At 46.3% G+C, this 23,412-nt stretch overlaps 1 protein-coding gene, 1 long non-coding RNA gene and 1 pseudogene across 2 annotated transcripts in view; 1 reads left to right on the top strand and 2 right to left on the bottom strand.

The window, feature by feature from the left end:
• Positions 1-9,882, bottom strand: part of arsb (arylsulfatase B) — a 50,326-nt gene extending 40,444 nt beyond the window's left edge. Inside the window, exons 1-4 of the mRNA XM_029620154.2 lie at positions 9,383-9,882; positions 5,405-5,591; positions 2,230-2,420; positions 1,769-1,976 (exon numbers count right to left, since the gene is read on the bottom strand). Of these exons, the coding sequence (XP_029476014.1) occupies positions 1,769-1,976; positions 2,230-2,420; positions 5,405-5,591; positions 9,383-9,646 (850 nt within the window). The 5' untranslated portion in view covers positions 9,647-9,882. The remainder of the gene's footprint in view (positions 1-1,768; positions 1,977-2,229; positions 2,421-5,404; positions 5,592-9,382) is intronic.
• LOC115101011 (uncharacterized) lies at positions 6,454-8,906 on the top strand. Its single transcript, XR_003859234.2, has 5 exons — positions 6,454-6,542; positions 7,374-7,487; positions 8,102-8,140; positions 8,229-8,255; positions 8,472-8,906. It is a non-coding gene; the product is annotated as an uncharacterized LOC115101011 (long non-coding RNA).
• Positions 9,883-13,805: 3,923 nt separating the features above from the next.
• Positions 13,806-23,412, bottom strand: part of LOC115146889 (dimethylglycine dehydrogenase, mitochondrial-like) — a 28,517-nt pseudogene continuing 18,910 nt past the window's right edge.

Consider the following 23,412-nt stretch of genomic DNA (forward strand, 5'->3'; position numbering starts at 1 on the left):
GAAAGAGAGAGGGCCAGAATAACACCTCACACCCCAGCAACACAACATGTTACTGTCGATGGGGCAAGAGAGAGGGCCAGAATAACACCTCACACCCCAGCAACACAACATGTTACTGTCGATGGGGAAAGAGAGAGGGCCAGAATAACACCTCACACCCCAGCAACACAACATGTTACTGTCGATGGGGAAAAGAGAGGGCCAGAATAACACCTCACACCCCATCAACACAACATGTTACTGTCGATGGGGAAAGAGAGGGCCAGAATAACACCTCACACCCCAGCAACACAACGTGTTACTGTCGATGGGGAAAGAGAGAGGGCCAGAATAACACCTCACACCCCAGCAACACAACGTGTTACTGTCGATGGGGAAAGAGAGAGGGCCAGAATAACACCTCACACCCCAGCAACACAACGTGTTACTGTCGATGGGGAAAGAGAGAGGGCCAGAATAACACCTCACACCCCAGCAACACAACGTGTTACTGTCGATGGGGAAAGAGAGAGGGCCAGAATAACACCTCACACCCCAGCAACACAACGTGTTACTGTCGATGGGGAAAGAGAGAGGGCCAGAATAACACCTCACACCCCAGCAACACAACATGTTACTGTCGATGGGGAAAGAGAGAGGGCCAGAATAACACCTCACACCCCAGCAACACAACATGTTACTGTCGATGGGGAAAGAGAGAGGGCCAGAATAACACCTCACACCCCAGCAACACAACATGTTACTGTTGATGGGGAAAGAGAGAGGGCCAGAATAACACCTCACACCCCAGCAACACAACATGTTACTGTTGATGGGGAAAGAGAGAGGGCCAGAATAACACCTCACACCCCAGCAACACAACATGTTACTGTCGATGGGGCAAGAGAGAGGGCCAGAATAACACCTCACACCCCAGCAACACAACATGTTACTGTCGATGGGGAAAGAGAGAGGGCCAGAATAACACCTCACACCCCAGCAACACAACATGTTACTGTCGATGGGGCAAGAGAGAGGGCCAGAATAACACCTCACACCCCAGCAACACAACATGTTACTGTCGATGGGGAAAGAGAGAGGGCCAGAATAACACCTCACACCCCAGCAACACAACATGTTACTGTCGATGGGGAAAGAGAGAGGGCCAGAATAACACCTCACACCCCAGCAACACAACATGTTACTGTCGATGGGGAAAAGAGAGGGCCAGAATAACACCTCACACCCCAGCAACACAACATGTTACTGTCGATGGGGAAAGAGAGAGGGCCAGAATAACACCTCACACCCCAGCAACACAACATGTTACTGTCGATGGGGAAAGAGAGAGGGCCAGAATAACACCTCACACCCCAGCAACACAACATGTTACTGTCGATGGGGAAAGAGAGAGGGCCAGAATAACACCTCACACCCCAGCAACACAACATGTTACTGTCGATGGGGAAAGAGAGAGGGCCAGAATAACACCTCACACCCCAGCAACACAACATGTTACTGTCGATGGGGAAAGAGAGAGGGCCAGGATAAGTGAGATGTCAGCAGACCTATAAACATTCATTCACAGGATATGAGGCAGATAATACAAACCATTCTAACTCTGTCCTCCAGGGTCCGGGATTAATCCTGCTTCCACACCATAGGGTTTTCAAGGTAAGCACAAAGCACTGTTTGCTGTTGACTCAAGTGTGGGAAGGTCCAGGGACTATGCTCTATAAAATGTCTCTGTCTGAATTCAACCGCACACACACAAGCTCTTGTTATGTACCTGTAGAGAAGACCAGTACAGTGTTGTCCCAGAGGCCGGTCTCCTGCAGTGCCAGCGTAATGTTGCCCACAGCCTCGTCCATAGCGGACACCATACCAGCATACAGCCTGCGGTTCGGGTCCTTTATGAAACTGTAGGGGGCGACGTAGCGCTCTGGAACTTGTAGAGGGGCGTGGACCGCTTGAAGAGCCACGTAGAGGAAGAGGGGCTGCAAGACAGGACAGGACAGGAGAGGACAGGGCAGGACAGGGCAGGACAGGACAGGGAAGGACAGGGCAGGGCAGGGCAGGACAGGACAAGGCAGGACAGGGCAGGACAGGGCAGGACAGGAGAACACACACCGGCCATGAACATTATTCTAGTCTCGCTTCATTTTTCAAGGCTACACAGAGGAAGAAGGACAGAAAGAGTGTGTGGGCATGTGTGTGTGTGTGTGTGTGTGTGCGTGTGTGTACCGTTACCTTTTTGGAGTTGTGTTTAGCGATGATGCTGGTAACCCGGTCAGTAAACAGCTGAGTGGAGTAGGTCCCTGTGTATCCCGTAGCAACCTCCTCCCCCTCTCTCAGGTCCAGGGCACAGCGGGTCACGTTCAGGAGAGGGACATGACTGCAGCGCTGGTGACTGAAGTAGTCCTCACTGCCTGTCAGATAGCCTGGTGGGGACGGAGTGACAGACACAGGGGGGAGAGGGGGACAGAAGTGGAACAGACAGGTTTAGTCCAATATCTGAAATACTGTAAGACAATAAATACCCTATATTGAGTACATGGTTCAATCTTGATGTACCTGAACTGTTTGCAGTGCTTTCAAGTGTGCAATGGTGTGAATCTGATGTTACACACAGACGTGTGGCGAGCCCTAGCCACATCCTGATGAAGACATAACCGATCATGAGATGTAAGTGAAGTGAAATGGAGGACGGCTCACACGACCGTGTGCAAAAGTGAACGTGTGTGCAAGAGTCATTTTCATCACTTGTTTCTTATTCCCAGTAGCATACCTCAGAGAGGCAACATGGTCTGTCTGTGTCTGTGTGTGTGTGAGCTGACGACCTACCGGTGTTTCTTATTCCCAGTAGCATACCTCAGAGAGGCAACATGGTCTGTCTGTGTCTGTGTGTGTGTGAGTTGACGACCTACTGGTGTTTCTTATTCCCAGTAGCATACCTCAGAGAGGCAACATGGTCTGTCTGTGTCTGTGTGTGTGTGAGCTGACGACCTACCGGTGTTTCTTATTCCCAGTAGCATACCTCAGAGAGGCAACATGGTCTGTCTGTGTCTGTGTGTGTGAGCTGACGACCTACTGGTGTTTCTTATTCCCAGTAGCATACCTCAGAGAGGCAACATGGTCTGTCTGTGTCTGTGTGTGTGTGAGCTGACGACCTACCGGTGTTTCTTATTCCCAGTAGCATACCTAAGAGAGGCAACATGGTCTGTCTGTGTGTGTGTGAGCTGACGACCTACCGGTGTTTCTTATTCCCAGTAGCATACCTCAGAGAGGCAACATGGTCTGTCTGTGTCTGTGTGTGTGTGAGCTGACGACCTACCGGTGTTTCTTATTCCCAGTAGCATACCTAAGAGAGGCAACATGGTCTGTCTGTGTCTGTGTGTGTCTGTGTGTGTGTGAGCTGACGACCTACCGGTGTTTCTTATTCCCAGTAGCATACCTAAGAGAGGCAACATGGTCTGTCTGTGTCTGTGTCTGTGTGTGTGTGAGCTGACGACCTACCGGTGTTTCTTATTCCCAGTAGCATACCTAAGAGAGGCAACATGGTATGTCTGTGTCTGTGTCTGTGTGTGTCTGTGTGTGTGTGTGTGTGTGTGTGAGCTGACGACCTACCGGTGTTTCTTATTCCCAGTAGCATACCTAAGAGAGGCAACATGGTCTGTCTGTGTCTGTGTGTGTCTGTGTGAGCTGACGACCTACCGGTGTTTCTTATTCCCAGTAGCATACCTAAGAGAGGCAACATGGTCTGTCTGTGTCTGTGTGTGTCTGTGTGTGTGTGTGTGAGCTGACGACCTACCGGTGTTTCTTATTCCCAGTAGCATACCTCAGAGAGGCAACATGGTCTGTCTGTGTCTGTGTGTGTGTGAGCTGACGACCTACCGGTGTTTCTTATTCCCAGTAGCATACCTAAGAGAGGCAACATGGTCTGTCTGTGTGTGTGTGTGTGTGTGTGTGTGTGTGTGTGTGTGTGTGTGTGTGTGTGTGAGCTGACGACCTACCGGTGTTTCATATTCCCAGTAGCATACCTAAGAGAGGCAACATGGTCTGTCTGTGTCTGTGTCTGTGTGAGCTGACGACCTACCGGTGTTTCTTATTCCCAGTAGCATACCTCAGAGAGGCAACATGGTCTGTCTGTGTCTGTGTGTGTGTGAGCTGACGACCTACTGGTGTTTCTTATTCCCAGTAGCATACCTCAGAGAGGCAACATGGTCTGTCTGTGTCTGTGTGTGTGTGAGCTGACGACCTACCGGTGTTTCTTATTCCCAGTAGCATACCTAAGAGAGGCAACATGGTCTGTCTGTGTCTGACGACCTACCGGTGTTTCTTATTGTAGCATACCTGTGTCTGTCTGTGTCTGTGTGTGTGTGAGCTGACGACCTACCGGTGTTTCTTATTCCCAGTAGCATACCTAAGAGAGGCAACATGGTATGTCTGTGTGTGTGTGAGCTGACGACCTACCGGTGTTTCTTATTCCCAGTAGCATACCTCAGAGAGGCAACATGGTCTGTCTGTGTCTGTGTGTGTGTGAGCTGACGACCTACCGGTGTTTCTTATTCCCAGTAGCATACCTAAGAGAGGCAACATGGTCTGTCTGTGTCTGTGTGTGTGTGTGTGTGTGTGAGCTGTTTCTTATTCCCAGTAGCATACCTAAGAGAGGCAACATGGTCTGTTTCTTATTCCCAGTAGCATACCTAAGAGAGGCAACATGGTCTGTCTGTGTCTGTGTCTGTGTGTGTCTGTGTGTGTGTGTGAGCTGACGACCTACCGGTGTTTCTTATTCCCAGTAGCATACCTAAGAGAGGCAACATGGTCTGTCTGTGTCTGTGTGTGTCTGTGTGAGCTGACGACCTACCGGTGTTTCTTATTCCCAGTAGCATACCTAAGAGAGGCAACATGGTCTGTCTGTGTCTGTGTCTGTGTGTGTCTGTGTGTGTGTGTGTGTGTGTGAGCTGACGACCTACCGGTGTTTCTTATTCCCAGTAGCATACCTCAGAGAGGCAACATGGTCTGTCTGTGTCTGTGTGTGTGTGTGTGTGAGCTGACGACCTACCGGTGTTTCTTATTCCCAGTAGCATACCTAAGAGAGGCAACATGGTCTGTCTGTGTGTGTGTGTGTGTGTGTGTGTGAGCTGACGACCTACCGGTGTTTCATATTCCCAGTAGCATACCTAAGAGAGGCAACATGGTCTGTCTGTGTCTGTGTCTGTGTGAGCTGACGACCTACCGGTGTTTCTTATTCCCAGTAGCATACCTAAGAGAGGCAACATGGTCTGTGTGTGTCTGTGTGTGTGTGTGTGAGCTGACGACCAACCGGTGTTTCTTATTCCCAGTAGCATACCTAAGAGAGGCAACATGGTCTGTCTGTGTCTGTGTGTCTGTGTGTGTGTGCGTGCGTGAGCTGACGACCTACCGAAATAGGAGTCGAACCCTCTGCGTGTTGGCAGGCAGTCTTTGCGGTACATGCCCAGGTGCCACTTTCCCACCATGTGGGTGGCATAGCCTGTCTCTCTCATCAGCTGTGGCAGCAGCTTCTCATCCAGAGGGACACAGTAGGGCTGGCACGGCCAGATGATCTGGTGCTGCATGCCTGTGTGGATCTGACAATTCAAAGCCACAGGCTTAGATAGACATCACATTATTGTGTCTGTTCTATTATGGCGCCTGCGAGAGCTTGGCAGTGCCATTGAGGCCAACTCCATTTTGAAGTAGTCAATTTTATTATTTTACTACTTGTAAGAGTTAGCAAACAAACTTGTAGTGTGTTGTTTGCAGTGGCTTAGGTAAAAAATACTTAAGTAGTACTTTAAAGTATTTTTACCTAAGTTGTTTTTTGGGGTAACATATTACATTCCTAAAGAAAATAAATGTACTTTTTACTCCATACATTTTCCCTGAAACCCAAAAGTACTTGTTACATTTTGAACACTTAGCAGGACAGGAAATTGTCCAATTCACTCACTTATCAAGAGAACATCCCTGATCATCCCTACTGCCTCTGATCTGGCGGACTCACTAAACACATGCTTAGTTTCTAAATGATGTTCGAGTGTGCCCCTGGCTATACGCAAAATAGAAAAACAAGAAAATGGTGCCGTCAGTTTGCTTTAATATAAGGAATTTGAAAACATTTATACTTTTACTTTTGACACTTAAGTATTTGAGAAATTGCATTTACTTTTGATACTAACGTACATTTTAAACCAAATAGTATTTCAAGTAGACTTTCACTTGAGCCATTTTCCTCAAGTATGACAATTGGGTGCTTTCTCCACCACTGGTTGTTCGAAAAGGTATAAAGGTGATTTACTGCCACCTGCAGTTATGAAATGTTTGCACGCGAGTAGAATTCATTGGCTGATGACCCGGATAGAATTCATTGGCTGATCCCCCCTGATGACCCGGATAAAATCATGTGATCCTTCCTTAACCAGTGGCATCCTGTCATTCAGGGCACCTGTTTTGAGCCACACATTTTTAGCCCTGTTTTGCATGTTATTTTGGCATTAATACGTGTCACATATCAGTCTTGAGTAAGGCAGCTGCAAAAGGTAGGTGTTTCAGCCTAGCTCTTTCTGTGTGGGTGGGGCAGCCAGCGGAAAATACGGAGCGTAGGTGTTGGTAATGTTCTCTAGTTGTGCTGTGATTGGCTCACTCATGGGGACACTACGTCACCACCAAGTCTAACGGTAGAGCTCGAAAATTCAAGCCCCCTGGGCGCTGCCATAGAGTTACATTAGAAGTGCCCATCCAAGAAGGCTCAAGGTAAAATAACGTCAAATCACGTTATATTTACAGTAGCTTTGATTGGATTGATCATGTCAACATCATACTTTCAAAATCTTAGCTAGCAGTCATCTACTGGCAAATTCTTTTTAATCCTTGTCAGATGAAGAGAAATTATAGATAAAATGTATCGTTGCTCATCGGCCATTGGAATCAAACATTACACAACAAGTTGGAAATCGCAAAGTCAACAATGAGTGGTTTGGAAGGAATCCGTGGCTAACTGCAAGCACTGAAAAGCAATCACTAGCCTGCTATTCAGTGGAGTGTCTGTGTGATCCCAAGTCTGCGTTTCAGTGAGTTCAAGACAACTGGGAACTCTGAACTGGGAAATCTGACTTCAGTGAGTTCAAGACAACTGGGAACTCTGAACTGGGAAATCTGACTTCAGTGAGTTCAAGACAACTGGGAACTCGGGTAAAATGAGCTCCGACTGGGAAGATACGTTTTGAACGGTCATCCAACTCAGAATGTAAATCCAGAACCCGGGCCTCTTTCTAGAGCTTCGGGCCTCTTTCTAGAGCTTCGGGCCTCTTTCTAGAGCTTCGACCTGAGATCACTGACGTCGTCGAGATTCAACCTTGTTTTTCTTCCAGAGTTCCCAGTTGTCTTGAAAGCACCCTAAATCCAGAGAACACAGACTTTGATGACAAAGTTTGCCCACGAAGGACAGCCGCACCACCTTCCAGTTCAAGTGAGTACAGCACAAGGTGAGTCCAAAATTGTACTGTATGCTCTTGCATAAATGTTGCAATACGCCAGGGAGATACGCATACAGTTTGATGGATACGTTCGATAAATCCAATGTTTTCACCACACAGAACGCACTGCAAATGCCTCTGCAAGGCAATGCTGCAAGGCAAACGCAGCGTTCCATTGGAAGTTAATGTACTTCTGGTTGACCAAAACGCAATAACACTGTCGGTGTGATTGAGGCGTAAGGATGGTTTTGGGAAACAGCTCAGAGATGTAACAATGCTCCTACACTCAACAAAAATGAGGGGTTCAACAAGGGTTCTTCTAAGATCCTCAGGTCTTCGAAGAAACTTAGGGTTCTTGGCACTGAAAAGGTTCTTCCAAGAATCCCATAGGAGGTGGGGTTCATCGATGAACCTTTGTTGGTGAGGGTTCTTGCAGGAACCTAATTGCCCAACTGAAACCTTTGGATTTGAATTTGATAGGACAGCAGGTGCAGGTACTTAACTGAAAAATGTAAAGATCTCCTCAATTTAAAGTAAGGTTGTTCCTTATATGATCTAAATTTATATTGTTTTGTGATGATACCATCCATCTTTTCATATTTGTGCAAATCTTTCTAAAACAGAAAATGGACACAATTCAATGGATATCAATCAACAAAGAGGTAAGAATATGTAGGCTATAAGAACATGTTGAAGGCTGGATGTATTGGGTGCAGATGATTACTGAACTGCTCCCTTTTGTGTCTGCAGGTACACAGACAAGGAGACATACAAAAGGTATGTCAATTGGTATGTTATGCAGATCACATTACCATCATCCTCCCTTAATTTGTCAATGAATATCCCATAGGCCTCTACATTATGGACATAGTATATGTATGAAAACCATTATCAAAAAGTTTTTTAAATTCACATTTACCAAAGAAACCAAGGTATGAATTCTGTCATGTGCTTTGTTAATCATCTGTATAATTACTATTTTTGGATTCACAGACTTCCCCCTCCCTACACCTCTGATGAATATAACAGGAAACCTGTTCGATCACCATGCACTGGAAGATCATTCTGGCTGTGGATACAGAGAACATCAACACCCCAGAGGATATGTCCATCGGACTTGGGGTTCTGCTGGGAGTTTACCTCATATTTGGATTTTTTAATTCTGCTTTGCCACTAAAATCATAAAACACTGAGAACTAAAATATTGTGTTATTGTTGTTGTGCGTATTATTAATAATCAGGGAAGGGGAGGGTAGTTCAAAAATATACCTCAAAAGGTCATTTGATGATCCATTAAAAGGGTTTCTTTGAAGAACTTCTAGGGGTTCCCCCACAGTTCAATTTGAAGAACCCCTAAAGGATACGCCAGGAACCTTTTTTAGAGTGTACGAAGGTTCTAACAATAAACGTAGCATTAAGATGCTTTTGAGAAACTGGGGCCTGTTGTTTACGAAGTGTGTGACGAATACAATTTTATTTGAATAGCTCAGCCTTTCCAACATAGTGTAGCCTACAAACAATGGTGGAAAAAGTACCCAATTGTCATACTCGAGTAAAATAAAAGATACTGTAATATAAAATGTCTCAAGTAAGTGCATTTTTATTTACGGACAGGCAGGGGCACACTCCAACACAGACATAATTTACAAACGACGCGTTTGCGTTTAGTGAGTCCACCAGAGGCAGTAGGGATGACCAGGGATGTTCTCTTCATAAGTGCGTGAAATGGACCATTTTCCTGTTCTGTTAAGCATTCAAAATGTAACGTGTAAGCCTACTTTTGGGTGTCAGGGAAAACGTATGGAGAAAAAAAAGTACTTTTAAATGTATTTTTAGGAATGTTTTGGAGTAAAGGTTTTTAGTTAAGTACTTTACACCACTGCCTACACACAGGGGTGTCTCACCTGATATCTTCCGGTCATAAATTGGTTCCTGGAAGGTGTACATAAAGGTTGAACGTAGTAATTTTCCAGCCGGACACCTTTAGCTGACAGTTTGTCCAGATTCGGCGTCTTGATCTCTGAACCGTGGTATCCAACATCGTTCCAGCCGAAGTCGTCGGCTAGAATGAATACTATGTGCGGCGGCTGTTTACCCTCTAAAAACAGGGGGCATGACAGCAAGATAATTGCAGTGGCAATCATACAACTCAATGTTACAGGAAACATTGTCCCCCTTCCTCAAATCGAAGACCTCGAAAGAAATGATACTATTCATGTAAACAAGGAAGTACTAGAGCAGTACAGATCTACTGTATCTGCAACGCCTGAACGGCAGTCGAAAGCATGATTCAGAAAGGTAATGTAGTTTATTTAATTAAAAAAGCAACAAATCACAAGATGTGTTGATGAGGAAATGCACGCGCAATATTGTTTCGCTGTCTTCCAGGTTGAATATTTTTAACTTCCTAGACAGTAACCAATCAGATGACTGCCGGTCACATGAGTAAGTGTCTTTATATGGGCATATGAGTCACACGCCTCAATGTATTGTCTAGCAAGCACACTAAAAAGAAAAGGTCCCTGGAGTATCAAATCGAAACTGTGGGGGAACCCCTATAAGTGAATAACCTTATTTGATTAATAATAATACGCATTACAATAACAAAAATAACAATATTTTTTGTTCTCAGTGTTTATTATAGTTTTAGTGCAAAGCAGATTTAAAAAAAATCCAAATAGGAGGTAAACTCCCAGCAGAGCCCCAAGCCCAATGGGTATATCCTCTGGCGTCCATAATGTAGAAGCCTATGGGATAGTCATTGACGAGGTATGGAAGGAGGATGGTACATGTGATCTGCATAACATACCAATTGACCTAATTTTGAACTCCTCCTTGTCTACATACCTACAGACACAAAAGTGAGCAGTTCAGTAATCTGCACCCAATACATCCAGCCTTCAACATGTTCTTATAGCCTACATATTCTTACCTCTTTGTTGATTCATATCCATTGAGTTGTGTCCATTTTCTGTTTTAGAAAACAAACATCATCATAAAACAACATCAACATCAAGGAACAAACCTTACCTTATTTTACTCGAGTATGACAATTGGGTACTTTTTCCACCACTGTTTGTAGGCTACACTATGTTGGAAAGGCTGAGCTATTCAAATAAAATTGTATTCGTCACACACTTCGTAAACAACAGGCCCCAGTTTCTCAAAAGCATCTTAATGCTACGTTTATTGTTAGAACCTTCGTACACTCTAAAAAAGGTTCCTGGCGTATCCTTTAGGGGTTCTTCAAATTGAACTGTGGGGGAACCCCTAGAAGTTCTTCAAAGAAACCCTTTTAATGTTAAAATTTTGGGGTCACTTAGAAATGTCCTTGTTTTTTAAAGAAAAACACTTTTTTTCTCCATTTAAAATAACGTCAAATTGATAAGAAATACAGTGTAGACATTGTCAATGTTGTAAATTACTAGAAACGGCAGAAAAAAACGAGAAAAAAAACGGAATATCTACAGAGGCCCATTATCAGCAACCATCACTCCTGTGTTCCAATGGGACGTTGTGTAAGATAATCCAAGTTTATCATTTTAAAAGGCTAATTGTTCATTAGAAAATCATTTTGCAATTATGTTGGCACAGCTGAAAACTGTTGTCCTGATTAAAGAAGCAATAAAACTGGCCTTCTTTAGACTAGTTGAGTATCTGGAGCATCAGCATTTGTGAGTTCGATTACAGGCTCAAAATGGCCAGAAACAAGAAATTTCTTCTGAAACTCGTTAGTCTATTGTTGTTCTGAGAAATGAATGCTATTCCATGTGAGAAATTTCCAAGAAACTGAAGATCTCATACAAAGCTTTGTGCTGCTCCCTTCACAGAACAGGGCAAACTGGCACTAACCAGAATGGAAAGAGGAGTGGGAGGCCCCGGTGTACAACTGATTGCAAAAGGGTTTTCTAATGATCAACTAGCCCTTTTAAAATGATAAACTTGGATTAGCTAACACAACGTGCCATTGGAACACAGGACTGATGGTTGCTGATAATGGGCCTCTGTACACCTAATGTATGTAGATATTCCATTAAAAATCAGTCGTTTCCAGCTACAATAGTAATTTACAACATTAAGAATGTCGACATTGTATTTCTGATCAATTTTATGTTATTTTAATGGACAAATAATGAGCTTCTCTTTCAACAACAAGGACATTTCTAAGTGATCCCAAACTTTTGAACGGTATATATAAATAAGAACTTGCTAAATAGCCCAAATTCAGCACTTTGTCCCACTGTGCACCCTCTGTGAATTTCCAGAAGATTTTAACCCACTTACTCCCCAAATTTCACAATTTTTCAATAAAAAATAAATAAATTCTGCAGCATTGATGGTCCCCAAAAACACAATGGCCTCCATCAAGTTGAAGAAGTTGGGAACCAACAAGACTCTTCCTAGAGCTGGCTGCCAGCCAAACTGATCAATCGGGGGAGAAGGGCCTTGGTCAGGGATGTGACCAAGAAGCCGATGGTCACTCTGACAGAGCTCCAGAGTTCCTCTGTGGAGATGGGAGAACCTTCCAGAAGGACAACCATCTCTGCCGCAACCCACCAATTAGGGATTTATGGTAGAGTGACCAGATGGAAGCCACGCCTCAGTAAAAGGCACGACAGCCCGCTTGGAGTTTGCCAAAAGGTACCTAAAGGACTCTCCTGAATACCAAGCATCACGTCTGGAGGAAACCTGGCATCATCCCTACGGTAAAGCATGGTGGTGGCAGCATCACAGTGGGGATGTTTTTCAGTGGTAGGGACTGGGAGACTAGTCAATATGGAGGGAAAGATGAACAGAGCAAAGTACAGAGAGATCCTTGATGAAAACCTGCTCCAGCGTATTTAGGACCTCAGACTGGGGTGAAGGTACACCTTCCAACGGGACAACGACCCTAAGCACACAGCCAAGTCAACACAGGAGTGGCTTTGGGACAAGTCTCTGAATGTCCTTGAGTGGCCCAGCCAGAGCCTGGACTTAAACCCAATCTAACATCTCTGGAGAGACCTGAAAATAGCCGTACAGCGATGCTCCCCATCCAACCTGACAGAGCTTGACAGGTTTTGCAGAGAATATTGGGAGAAAGTCAAATACACTTGTGCCGAGCTTGTAGCGTCATACCCAAAAAGACTCAAGGATGTAATTGCTGCCAAAGGTGCATCAACAAAGTACTGAGTAAAGGGTATGAATATTTATGTAAATGTGATATTTAAGTTTTTAATGAAAAACTTGAGAAACATATTTCCACTTTGATATTATGAGGTATTATGCGTATGTTCGTGACCAAAATTGTCAATTTAATCCATTTTAGATTCAGGCTGTAATGCAAAAAAATGTGGAAAATGTCAAGGGATGTGGATACTTTCTTAAGGCACTGTATAGATAAAGTGACAAGGCAACAGGATAGATAATAGACTGTAGCAGCTGTGTGTGTGTATTTGTGGCGTCAGTATGCATGTGTATACGTTGTGTGTGTGTTGGGATGTCAGTGTAAGTACAGTATGAATGAGTGTGTGGGTAGTCCAATGTGTGTGCATAGAGTCAGTGCAAAAGCTAGTGCAAAAACAGGTCAATGCAGGTCCGGATAGCCATTTGATTAGCTCTAAAGCAGTTGTTTATCAGTCTTATGGCTTGCAGGTAAAAGCTGTTCAGGGTCCTGTTGATTCCAGACTTTGTGCACTGGTATCGCTAGCCGTAAGGTAGCAGAGAGAATAGTCAATGGCTTGGGTGGCTGGAGTGTTTGACCATTTTTGGGGCCTTTCTCTGACACCGCCTGGTATAGAGGTCCTGGATGCCAGGGAGCCTGTAATCTATGACTTGTGGTTGGGGGATGTATGTGCTGTCACTGTGGGAACAACATTGTCAATGTACTTATTAATGAAGCCGGTGACTGATGTGGTAAATTCGTCAATGTCATCGGATGAATCCCGGAACACATTCCACTGTGCAAAGCAGTCCTGTAGCTTAGCATCCGCTTAGTCGGACCACTTCCGTATTGAGCGCATCACTGGTACATCCTGTTTGAGTTTTTGCTTGTAAGCAGGGATCAGGAGGGTAGATTTATGGTATGATTTGCCAAAGGGAGGGTGAGGAAAGAACTTGTATGCGTTTCTTTGTGTGGAGTCAAGTTCTAAACGGACCTGGGTCGCAATTAGCACCAGAAGGTAGCTAAATAAAGCACACCTTTTCTGTAAATACTTGAAAGAAAACAGATCCTATTTGGATCCAGGTCTGGTACTCTGGTTCTAAGCCCAACATCTCCACCTCCACCCTCCCCCCCCAATTTCACAACATCTAAACATAACCCACCTGGTTTGAATATGAACACCTCTACTTGAACCCACAGACGGTGGCTGACTGGTGAGAGAGTAACAATGTAACAATGTCTACCTTGTTGAGATTGATGAAGTAGTCCAGACCAGCTTCCAGAGGGTTGGTGTCAAAGTTCATCTGATAAGAAAAAAAACCCGTCAATCCATACCGCGTGAGAGTACGTGTGTGTGTGTGTGTACCTCTGCACCCCAGCCTCTAAAGCCCTTCTCCAGTCGTAGTGATGACATGGTGTAGGTACCAAAGTTGTCGATTCCCTCATCCTGTCCTGCTTCCATGATAGCATGGTACACCGCTGCCATGTCCTTCGGAGGTAGATACAGCTCCCAGCCCAACTCGCCTGAAACACACGCAGTCAGTTACGCTGTACATGCTACACATGTACTCTTAAACAGTTGTAAGCTAACACACACACACACACACACCTGTGTAGGAGATCCTGGTAGCTCTGAGGTTGATGCCAGCCAGTTGAAGGGGTTTGCAGTGGAGTAACTTGAGGCCTGCATCGCTTATCAAAGAAAATGGCAACATTTAATTGAACCTTTTTATTTAACCAAGCAAGTCAGTTCAGAACAGATTCGTATTTACAATGACGGCCTACCCCGGCCAAAAAAGGACGACTCTGGGCCAATTGTGCGCCACCCTATAGGACTCCCAATCACGGCTGGATGTGATACAGCCTAGATTTGAACCAGGGACTGTAGTAACGCCTCTTGCACTGATTTGCAGTGCCTTAGACCACTGCACCACTCGGGGGCCGCTCATGTTCTACAGAAAGTCACTCAGGAGGACGTCTCTAGTCTTTGGTCCAGCCACAGCCAACACCCCAATGTCCTCTGTCACGTTAGAGATGTCTACGTTATCCCTCCTTCTGTCTCCTATCCACCTGGGGTTAGAGAGGGATCCATAGGGTTATATGGTTAAACTTACAATTTCAAGGAATAGAAACGCCTGCACAATGTCGACTCAATTAATCCACCAATCAAAGTCTCCATTAAGGACTTGATCAGTTGAATCTGGTGTTCTACTGCAGGGCTGGAGCAAAACCATTGACCCACAGGGCCCTTGGTGGAGAAGATTGGCCACCTCTGCCTGCCCTGCCGTAAGGCTGATTTCCTGACTGTCAGTGTTCTCCTGACACCACTAGGGGGCGAAATACAATACTAAGCTGTCTCAGGGTGTGTGAGAGAGCTGAATGAATAGGAGATGAATTTGTTTTTAATGTGCTGTTCCCCATTGGAGCAGAGAGAGGGGGCGTTTACATTAACAGCTGCTGTGAGGAGTTGGAGTACAGAGTTATACTAGCAGTGTTTTCTATGTGTGTTAGAATAATGTTATATAATGGGATATTGAATCATGTTATATGGGACGGTTTGACTCTACACCTGGCCTGAGCTGCTTAGTCTGTCCGTCTGTCTCTGTGTGTTACCTGAGGTCGTGCAGTTCTGATCCGGTCCTGTGATGAGGAGGAACTCTCCAGGTGTGAGCAGAGGGGTAATGTTGACCTCAGTGTAGACTCTGAGTGGGGGTCGGAGGAAGGAACCTCCGTGTACACATGTGGTTGATGTTAATTAGGCCCACTTGACAGGGGAGAGAGAGGAACATAAATATACTTCCTAAGCCCAACAACCTCAATCAGGCCATTATGTTCAAACTCAACACTGCCACCTGTTGGCAGTAGTGAGTTTCATAGAGACTGGGAGTCATACAGGGGTGCAGTGAGTGGTCTATGAGAGTGAATTAGTTTAGCCTGGCGTGAAGCAGTGGCACATTCAGTTTCTCTCACCTTGGGCATAGTGTTGGTGAGATACAGTAAGATGTGGTATAAGAGAACATTGAGTACTAATACAGTGAGTTGTATATAGTGTTATCCTTACCTTGGGCATAGTTTTTTCCTTACCTTGGGCATAGTGTTATCCTTACCTTGGGCATAGTGTTTTCCTTACCTTGGGCATAGTGTTTTCCTTACCTTGGGCATAGTGTTTTCCTTACCTTGGGCATAGTGTTATCCTTACCTTGGGCATAGTGTTTTCCTTACCTTGGGCATAGTGTTTTCCTTACCTTGGGCATAGTGTTTTCCTTACCTTGGGCATAGTGTTTTCCTTACCTTGGGCATAGTGTTATCCTTACCTTGGGCATAGTGCTTTCCTTACCTTGGGCATAGTGCTTTCCTTACCTTGGGCATAGTGCTTTCCTTACCTTGGGCATAGTGCTTTCCTTACCTTGGGCATAGTGTTTTCCTTACCTTGGGCATAGTGCTTTCCTTACCTTGGGCATAGTGTTTTCCTTACCTTGGGCATAGTGCGTTCCTTACCTTGGGCATTAGCGAACAGTCTGTTAGCGAACAGTCTGTCCAGTTGTTTTTGGGTGTCCTTCCCTTTAACCATGAACTTGCCGAAGGGTGTAAGGTCCACGACCTCAACCTTCTCCATCACCAGGTTAGACTCCTCCCCACTGGACCGAACCAGTTGGTACGCCTGAAACTCGGCCTGGAGAGAACAGACAGACACTTGGGGTTAGTTACTTGGTTTATTTCAAATGTAATGACTGAAAGTATTAACTGAGACAGCAGTTAGTTACTTTATATATTTAACAATTATATTTGAATAAGTAAGTTGACTGAAAGTGAAAATACATTCACAGTAATGACTTCAGAGGAGGTGCAGGGGAGAGGAGATGCTTACGGACTAGCGTTTCTTGATAAACTTAACACTGTGTTTACATTTACATTTAAGTCATTTAGCAGACGCTCTTATCCAGAGCGACTTACAAATTGGTGCATTCACCTTATGACATCCAGTGGAACAGCCACTTTACAATAGTGCATCTAAATCTTTAAAGGGGGGAAGGATTACTTTATCCTATCCTAGGTATTCCTTAAAGAGGTGGGGTTTCAGGTGTCTCCGGAAGGTGGTGATTGACTCCGCTGTCCTGGCGTCGTGAGGGAGTTTGTTCCACCATTGGGGGCCAGAGCAGCGAACAGTTTTGACTGGGCTGAGCGGGAACTGTACTTCCTCAGTGGTAGGGAGGCGAGCAGGCCAGAGGTGGATGAACGCAGTGCCCTTGTTTGGGTGTAGGGCCTGATCAGAGCCTGGAGGTACTGAGGTGCCGTTCCCCTCACAGCTCCGTAGGCAAGCACCATGGTCTTGTAGCGGATGCGAGCTTCAACTGGAAGCCAGTGGAGAGAGCGGAGGAGCGGGGTGACGTGAGAGAACTTGGGAAGGTTGAACACCAGACGGGCTGCGGCGTTCTGGATGAGTTGTAGGGGTTTAATGGCACAGGCAGGGAGCCCAGCCAACAGCGAGTTGCAGTTATCCAAACGGGAGATGACAAGTGCCTGGATTAGGACCTGTGCCGCTTCCTGTGTGAGGCAGGGTCGTACTCTGCGGATGTTGTAGAGCATGAACCTACAGGAACGGGCCACCGCCTTGATGTTAGTTGAGAATGACAGGGTGTTGTCCAGGATCACGCCAAGGTTCTTAGCGCTCTGGGAGGAGGACACAGTGGAGTTGTCAACCGTGATGGCGAGATCATGGAACGGGCAGTCCTTCCCCGGGAGGAAGAGCAGCTCCGTCTTGCCGAGGTTCAGCTTGAGGTGGTGATCCGTCATCCACACTGATATGTCTGCCAGACATGCAGAGATGCGATTCGCCACCTGGTCATCAGAAGGGGGAAAGGAGAAGATTAATTGTGTGTCGTCTGCATAGCAATGATAGGAGAGACCATGTGAGGTTATGACAGAGCCAAGTGACTTGGTGTATAGCGAGAATAGGAGAGGGCCTAGAACAGAGCCCTGGGGGACACCAGTGGTGAGAGCACGTGGTGAGGAGACGGATTCTCGCCACGCCACCTGGTAGGAGCGACCTGTCAGGTAGGACGCAATCCAAGCGTGGGCCGCGCCGGAGATGCCCAACTCGGAGAGGGTGGAGAGGAGGATCTGATGGTTCACAGTATCGAAGGCAGCCGATAGGTCTAGAAGGATGAGAGCAGAGGAGAGAGAGTTAGCTTTAGCAGTGCGGAGCGCCTCCGTGATACAGAGAAGAGCAGTCTCAGTTGAATGACTAGTCTTGAAACCTGGCTGATTTGGATCAAGAAGGTCATTCTGAGAGAGATAGCGGGAGAGCTGGCCAAGGACGGCACGTTCAAGGGTTTTGGAGAGAAAAGAAAGAAGGGATACTGGTCTGTAGTTGTTGACATCGGAGGGATCGAGTGTAGGTTTTTTCAGAAGGGGTGCAACTCTCGCTCTCTTGAAGACGGAAGGGACGTAGCCAGCGGTCAGGGATGAGTTGATGAGCGAGGTGAGGTAAGGGAGAAGGTCTCCGGAAATGGTCTGGAGAAGAGAGGAGGGGATAGGGTCAAGCGGGCAGGTTGTTGGGCGGCCGGCCGTCACAAGACGCGAGATTTCATCTGGAGAGAGAGGGAGAAAGAGGTCAGAGCACAGGGTAGGGCAGTGTGAGCAGAACCAGCGGTGTCGTTTGACTTAGCAAACGAGGATCGGATGTCGTCGACCTTCTTTTCAAAATGGTTGACGAAGTCATCTGCAGAGAGGGAGGAGGGGGGGAGGATTCAGGAGGGAGGAGAAGGTGGCAAAGAGCTTCCTAGGGTTAGAGGCAGATGCTTGGAATTTAGAGTGGTAGAAAGTGGCTTTAGCAGCAGCGACAGAAGAGGAAAATGTAGAGAGGAGGGAGTGAAAGGATGCCAGGTCCGCAGGGTGGCGAGTTTTCCTCCATTTCCGCTCGGCTGCCCGGAGCCCTGTTCTGTGAGCTCGCAATGAGTCGTCGAGCCACGGAGCGGGAGGGGAGGACCGAGCCAGCCTGGAGGATAGGGGACATAGAGAGTCAAAGGATGCAGAAAGGGAGGAGAGGAGGGTTGAGGAGGCAGAATCAGGAGATAGGTTGGAGAAGGTTTGAGCAGAGGGAAGAGATGATAGGATGGAAGAGGAGAGAGTAGCGGGGGAGAGAGAGCGAAGGTTGGGACGGCGCGATACCATCCGAGTAGGGGCAGTGTGGGAAGTGTTGGATGAGAGCGAGAGGGAAAAGGATACAAGGTAGTGGTCGGAGACTTGGAGGGGAGTTGCAATGAGGTTAGTGGAAGAACAGCATCTAGTAAAGATGAGGTCGAGCGTATTGCCTGCCTTGTGAGTAGGGGGGAAGGTGAGAGGGAGAGGTCAAAAGAGGAGAGGAGTGGAAAGAAGGAGGCAGAGAGGAATGAGTCAAAGGTAGACGTGGGGAGGTTAAAGTCGCCCAGAACTGTGAGAGGTGAGCCGTCCTCAGGAAAGGAGCTTATCAAGGCATCAAGCTCATTGATGAACTCTCCGAGGGAACCTGGAGGGCGATAAATGATAAGGATGTTAAGCTTGAAAGGGCTGGTAACTGTGACAGCATGGAATTCAAAGGAGGCGATAGACAGATGGGTAAGGGGAGAAAAGAGAATGACCACTTGGGAGAGATGAGGATCCCGGTGCCACCACCCCGCTGACCAGAAGCTCTCGGGGTGTGCGAGAACACGTGGGCGGACGAAGAGAGAGCAGTAGAAGTAGCAATGTTATCTGTGGTGATCCATGTTTCCGTCAGTGCCAAGAAGTCGAGGGACTGGAGGGAGACATAGGCTGAGATGAACTCTGCCTTGTTGGCCGCAGATCGGCAGTTCCAGAGGCTACCGGAGACCTGGAACTCCACGTGGGTCGTGCGTGCTGGGACCACCAGATTAGGGTGGCCGCGGCCACGCGGTGTGGAGCGTTTGTATGGTCTGTGCAGAGAGGAGAGAACAGGGATAGACAGACACATAGTTGACAGGCTACAGAAGAGGCTACGCTAATGCAAAGGAGATTGGAATGACAAGTGGACTACACGTCTCGAATGTTATAATAAAACAGTCATACAAGGATGGCTCTAGAAAGGAGACTATTCACTGCAAGTACGTACATAATGTTATGTCACTGGGCCCTTACACGGAAGGTTTCATAGTTTTCATATGGAAAAACTGTATTTTAATATACCATGGGTATCATTTCAAAAATAAATCCCACAGATGGTGCTAAATTCTCAGAGCCAATTAAAAGCTGAGTCAGCCACTGGTAGATGGCCAACTGAAAGCTAACCATGAGTTGGATTGGCAAACTAGATCCTAACCTGGAGTTTGAACATGTCATTTGGAATTTGGAACCTTGAGTTCGATCTCTCAATCGCCTCCATCTCTTAAAACAAGAGTGGTTTCAGACCAACACATGATGATGATGTGGGACTGATATTATCAGACTGTATAGAGTATTGAACAGTAAGTACAGAGCAGTATTTTCCCAAGGCATTACATGTGAATAAAACCTGGAAGCTGTCCAGCCTTAGTAGTACTACTACAGCAGTAGTAGTGTAACATGATGGTCCAGTAGTAGTAGTGTAACATGATGGTCCAGTAGTAATGTAACATGATGGTCCAGTAGTAGTGTAACATGATGGTCCAGTAGTAGTGTAACATGATGGTCCAGTAGTAGTGTAACATGATGGTCCATTAGTAGTGTAACGTGATGGTCCATTAGTAGCAGTAGTAGTGTAACATGATGGTCCATTAGTAGCAGTAGTAATGTAACGTGATGGTCCATTAGTAGCAGTAGTAGTGTAACGTGATGGTCCATTAGTAGCAGTAGTAGTGTAACATGATGGTCCAGTAGTAGTGTAACATGATGGTCCATTAGTAGTGTAACGTGATGGTCCATTAGTAACATGATGGTCCAGTAGTAAAGTAGTAGTGTAACATGATGGTCCATTAGTAGCAGTAGTAGTGTAACATGATGGTCCATTAGTAGCAGTAGTAGTGTAACGTGATGGTCCATTAGTAGCAGTAGTAGTGTAACATGATGGTCCATTAGTAGCAGTAGTAGTGTAACATGATGGTCCAGTAGTAGTGTAGCGTGATGGTCCATTAGTAGCAGTAGTAGTGTAACATGATGGTCCAGTAGTAGTGTAACATGATGGTCCATTAGTAGCAGTAGTAGTGTAACATGATGGTCCATTAGTAGCAGTAGTAGTGTAACATGATGGTCCAGTAGTAGTGTAACATGATGGTCCAGTAGTAGTGTAACATGATGGTCCAGCAGTAGTAGTGTAACATGATGGTCCAGTAGTAGTGTAACATGATGGTCCAGTAGTAGTGTAACATGATGGTCCAGTAGTAGTAGTAGTAGTGTAACATGATGGTCAGTAGTAGTAGTAGTAGTGTAACGTGATGGTCCAGTTAGTAACATGATGGTCCAGTAGTAGTAGTGTAACATGATGGTCCAGTAGTAGTGTAACATGATGGTCCAGCAGTAGTAGTGTAACATGATGGTCCAGCAGTAGTAGTGTAACATGATGGTCCAGTAGTAGTGTAACGTGATGGTCCATTAGTAGCAGTAGTAGTGTAACATGATGGTCCAGCAGTAGTAGTGTAACATGATGGTCCAGTAGTAGTAGTGTAACATGATGGTCCATTAGTAGCAGTAGTAGTGTAACGTGATGGTCCATTAGTAGCAGTAGTAGTGTAACGTGATGGTCCATTAGTAGCAGTAGTAGTGTAACGTGATGGTCCATTAGTAGCAGTAGTAGTGTAACGTGATGGTCCATTAGTAGCAGTAGTAGTGTAACATGATGGTCCAGTAGTAGTGTAACATGATGGTCCATTAGTAGTGTAACGTGATGGTCCATTAGTAGCAGTAGTAGTGTAACATGATGGTCCATTAGTAGCAGTAGTAGTGTAACGTGATGGTCCATTAGTAGCAGTAGTAGTGTAACGTGATGGTCCATTAGTAGCAGTAGTAGTGTAACATGATGGTCCAGTAGTAGCAGTAGTAGTGTAACATGATGGTCCAGTAGTAGTGTAACATGATGGTCCAGTAGTAGTGTAACGTGATGGTCCATTAGTAGCAGTAGTAGTGTAACATGATGGTCCAGTAGTAGTGTAACATGATGGTCCATTAGTAGCAGTAGTAGTGTAACATGATGGTCCAGTAGTAGTGTAACATGATGGTCCAGTAGTAGTGTAACATGATGGTCCATTAGTAGCAGTAGTAGTGTAACGTGATGGTCCATTAGTAGCAGTAGTAGTGTAACATGATGGTCCAGTAGTAGTGTAACATGATGGTCCAGTAGTAGTGTAACATGATGGTCCAGCAGTAGTAGTGTAACATGATGGTCCAGTAGTAGTGTAACATGATGGTCCAGTAGTAGTGTAACATGATGGTCCAGTAGCAGCAGTAGTAGTGTAACATGGTGGTCCATTAGTAGCAGTAGTAGTGTAACATGGTGGTCCAGTAGTAGCAGCCGAGTAACATGATGGAAATGGAGGAAAACAGTAGTAGTGTAACATGATGGTCGCCTCCCTGTAACGGACCTGGCATCCTTTCACTCCCTCCTCCTCTACATTTTCCTCTTCTGTCGCTGCTGCTAAAGCCACTTTCTACCACTCTAAATTCCAAGCATCTGCCTCTAACCCTAGGAAGCTCTTTGCCACCTTCTCCTCCCTCCTGAATCCTCCTCCCCCTCCTCCCTCTCTGCAGATGACTTCGTCAACCATTTTGAAAAGAAGGTCGACGACATCCGATCCTCGTTTGCTAAGTCAAACGACACCGCTGGTTCTGCTCACACTGCCCTACCCTGTGCTCTGACCTCTTTCTCCCCTCTCTCTCCAGATGAAATCTCAGTAGCAGTGCGTCTTGTGACGGCCGGCCGCCCAACAACCTGCCCGCTTGACCCTATCCCCTCCTCTCTTCTCCAGACCATTTCCGGAGACCTTCTCCCTTACCTCACCTCGCTCATCAACTCATCCCTGACCGCTGGCTAGTAGTGTAACGTCCCTTCCGTCTTCAAGAGAGCGAGAGTTGCACCCCTTCTGAAAAAACCTACACTCGATCCCTCCGATGTCAACAACTACAGACCAGTATCCCTTCTTTCTTTTCTCTCCAAAACTCTTGAACGTGCCGTCCTTGGCCAGCTCTCCCGCTATCTCTCTCAGAATGACCTTGATCCAAATCAGTCAGGTTTCAAGACTAGTCATTCAACTGAGACTGCTCTTCTCTGTATCACGGAGGCGCTCCGCACTGCTAAAGCTAACTCTCTCTCCTCTGCTCTCATCCTTCTAGACCTATCGGCTGCCTTCGATACTGTGAACCATCAGAGTAGTCCTCCTCTCCACCCTCTCCGAGTTGGGCATCTCCGTGCGCGGCCCACGCATTTGGATTGCGTCCTACCTGACAGGTCGCTCCTACCAGGTGGCGTGGCGAGAATCTGTCTCCTCACCACGCGCTCTCACCACTGGCGTCCCCCAGGGCTCTGTTCTAGGCCCTCTCCTATTCTCGCTATACACCAAGTCACTTGGCTCTGTCATAACCTCACATGGTCTCTCCTATCATTGCTATGCAGACGACACACAATTAATCTTCTCCTTTCCCCCTTCTGATGACCAGGTGGCGATTCGCATCTCTGCATGTCTGGCAGACATATCAGTGTGGATGACGGATCACCACCTCAAGCTGAACCTCGGCAAGACTGAGCTGCTCTTCCTCCCGGGGAAGGACTGCCATGATGTTCCATGATCTCGCCATCACGGTTGACAACTCCATTGTGTTCTCCTCCCA

This window comes from Oncorhynchus nerka, linkage group LG19 (assembly GCF_034236695.1).
Source record: "Oncorhynchus nerka isolate Pitt River linkage group LG19, Oner_Uvic_2.0, whole genome shotgun sequence".
Lineage (NCBI taxonomy): Eukaryota > Metazoa > Chordata > Actinopteri > Salmoniformes > Salmonidae > Oncorhynchus > Oncorhynchus nerka.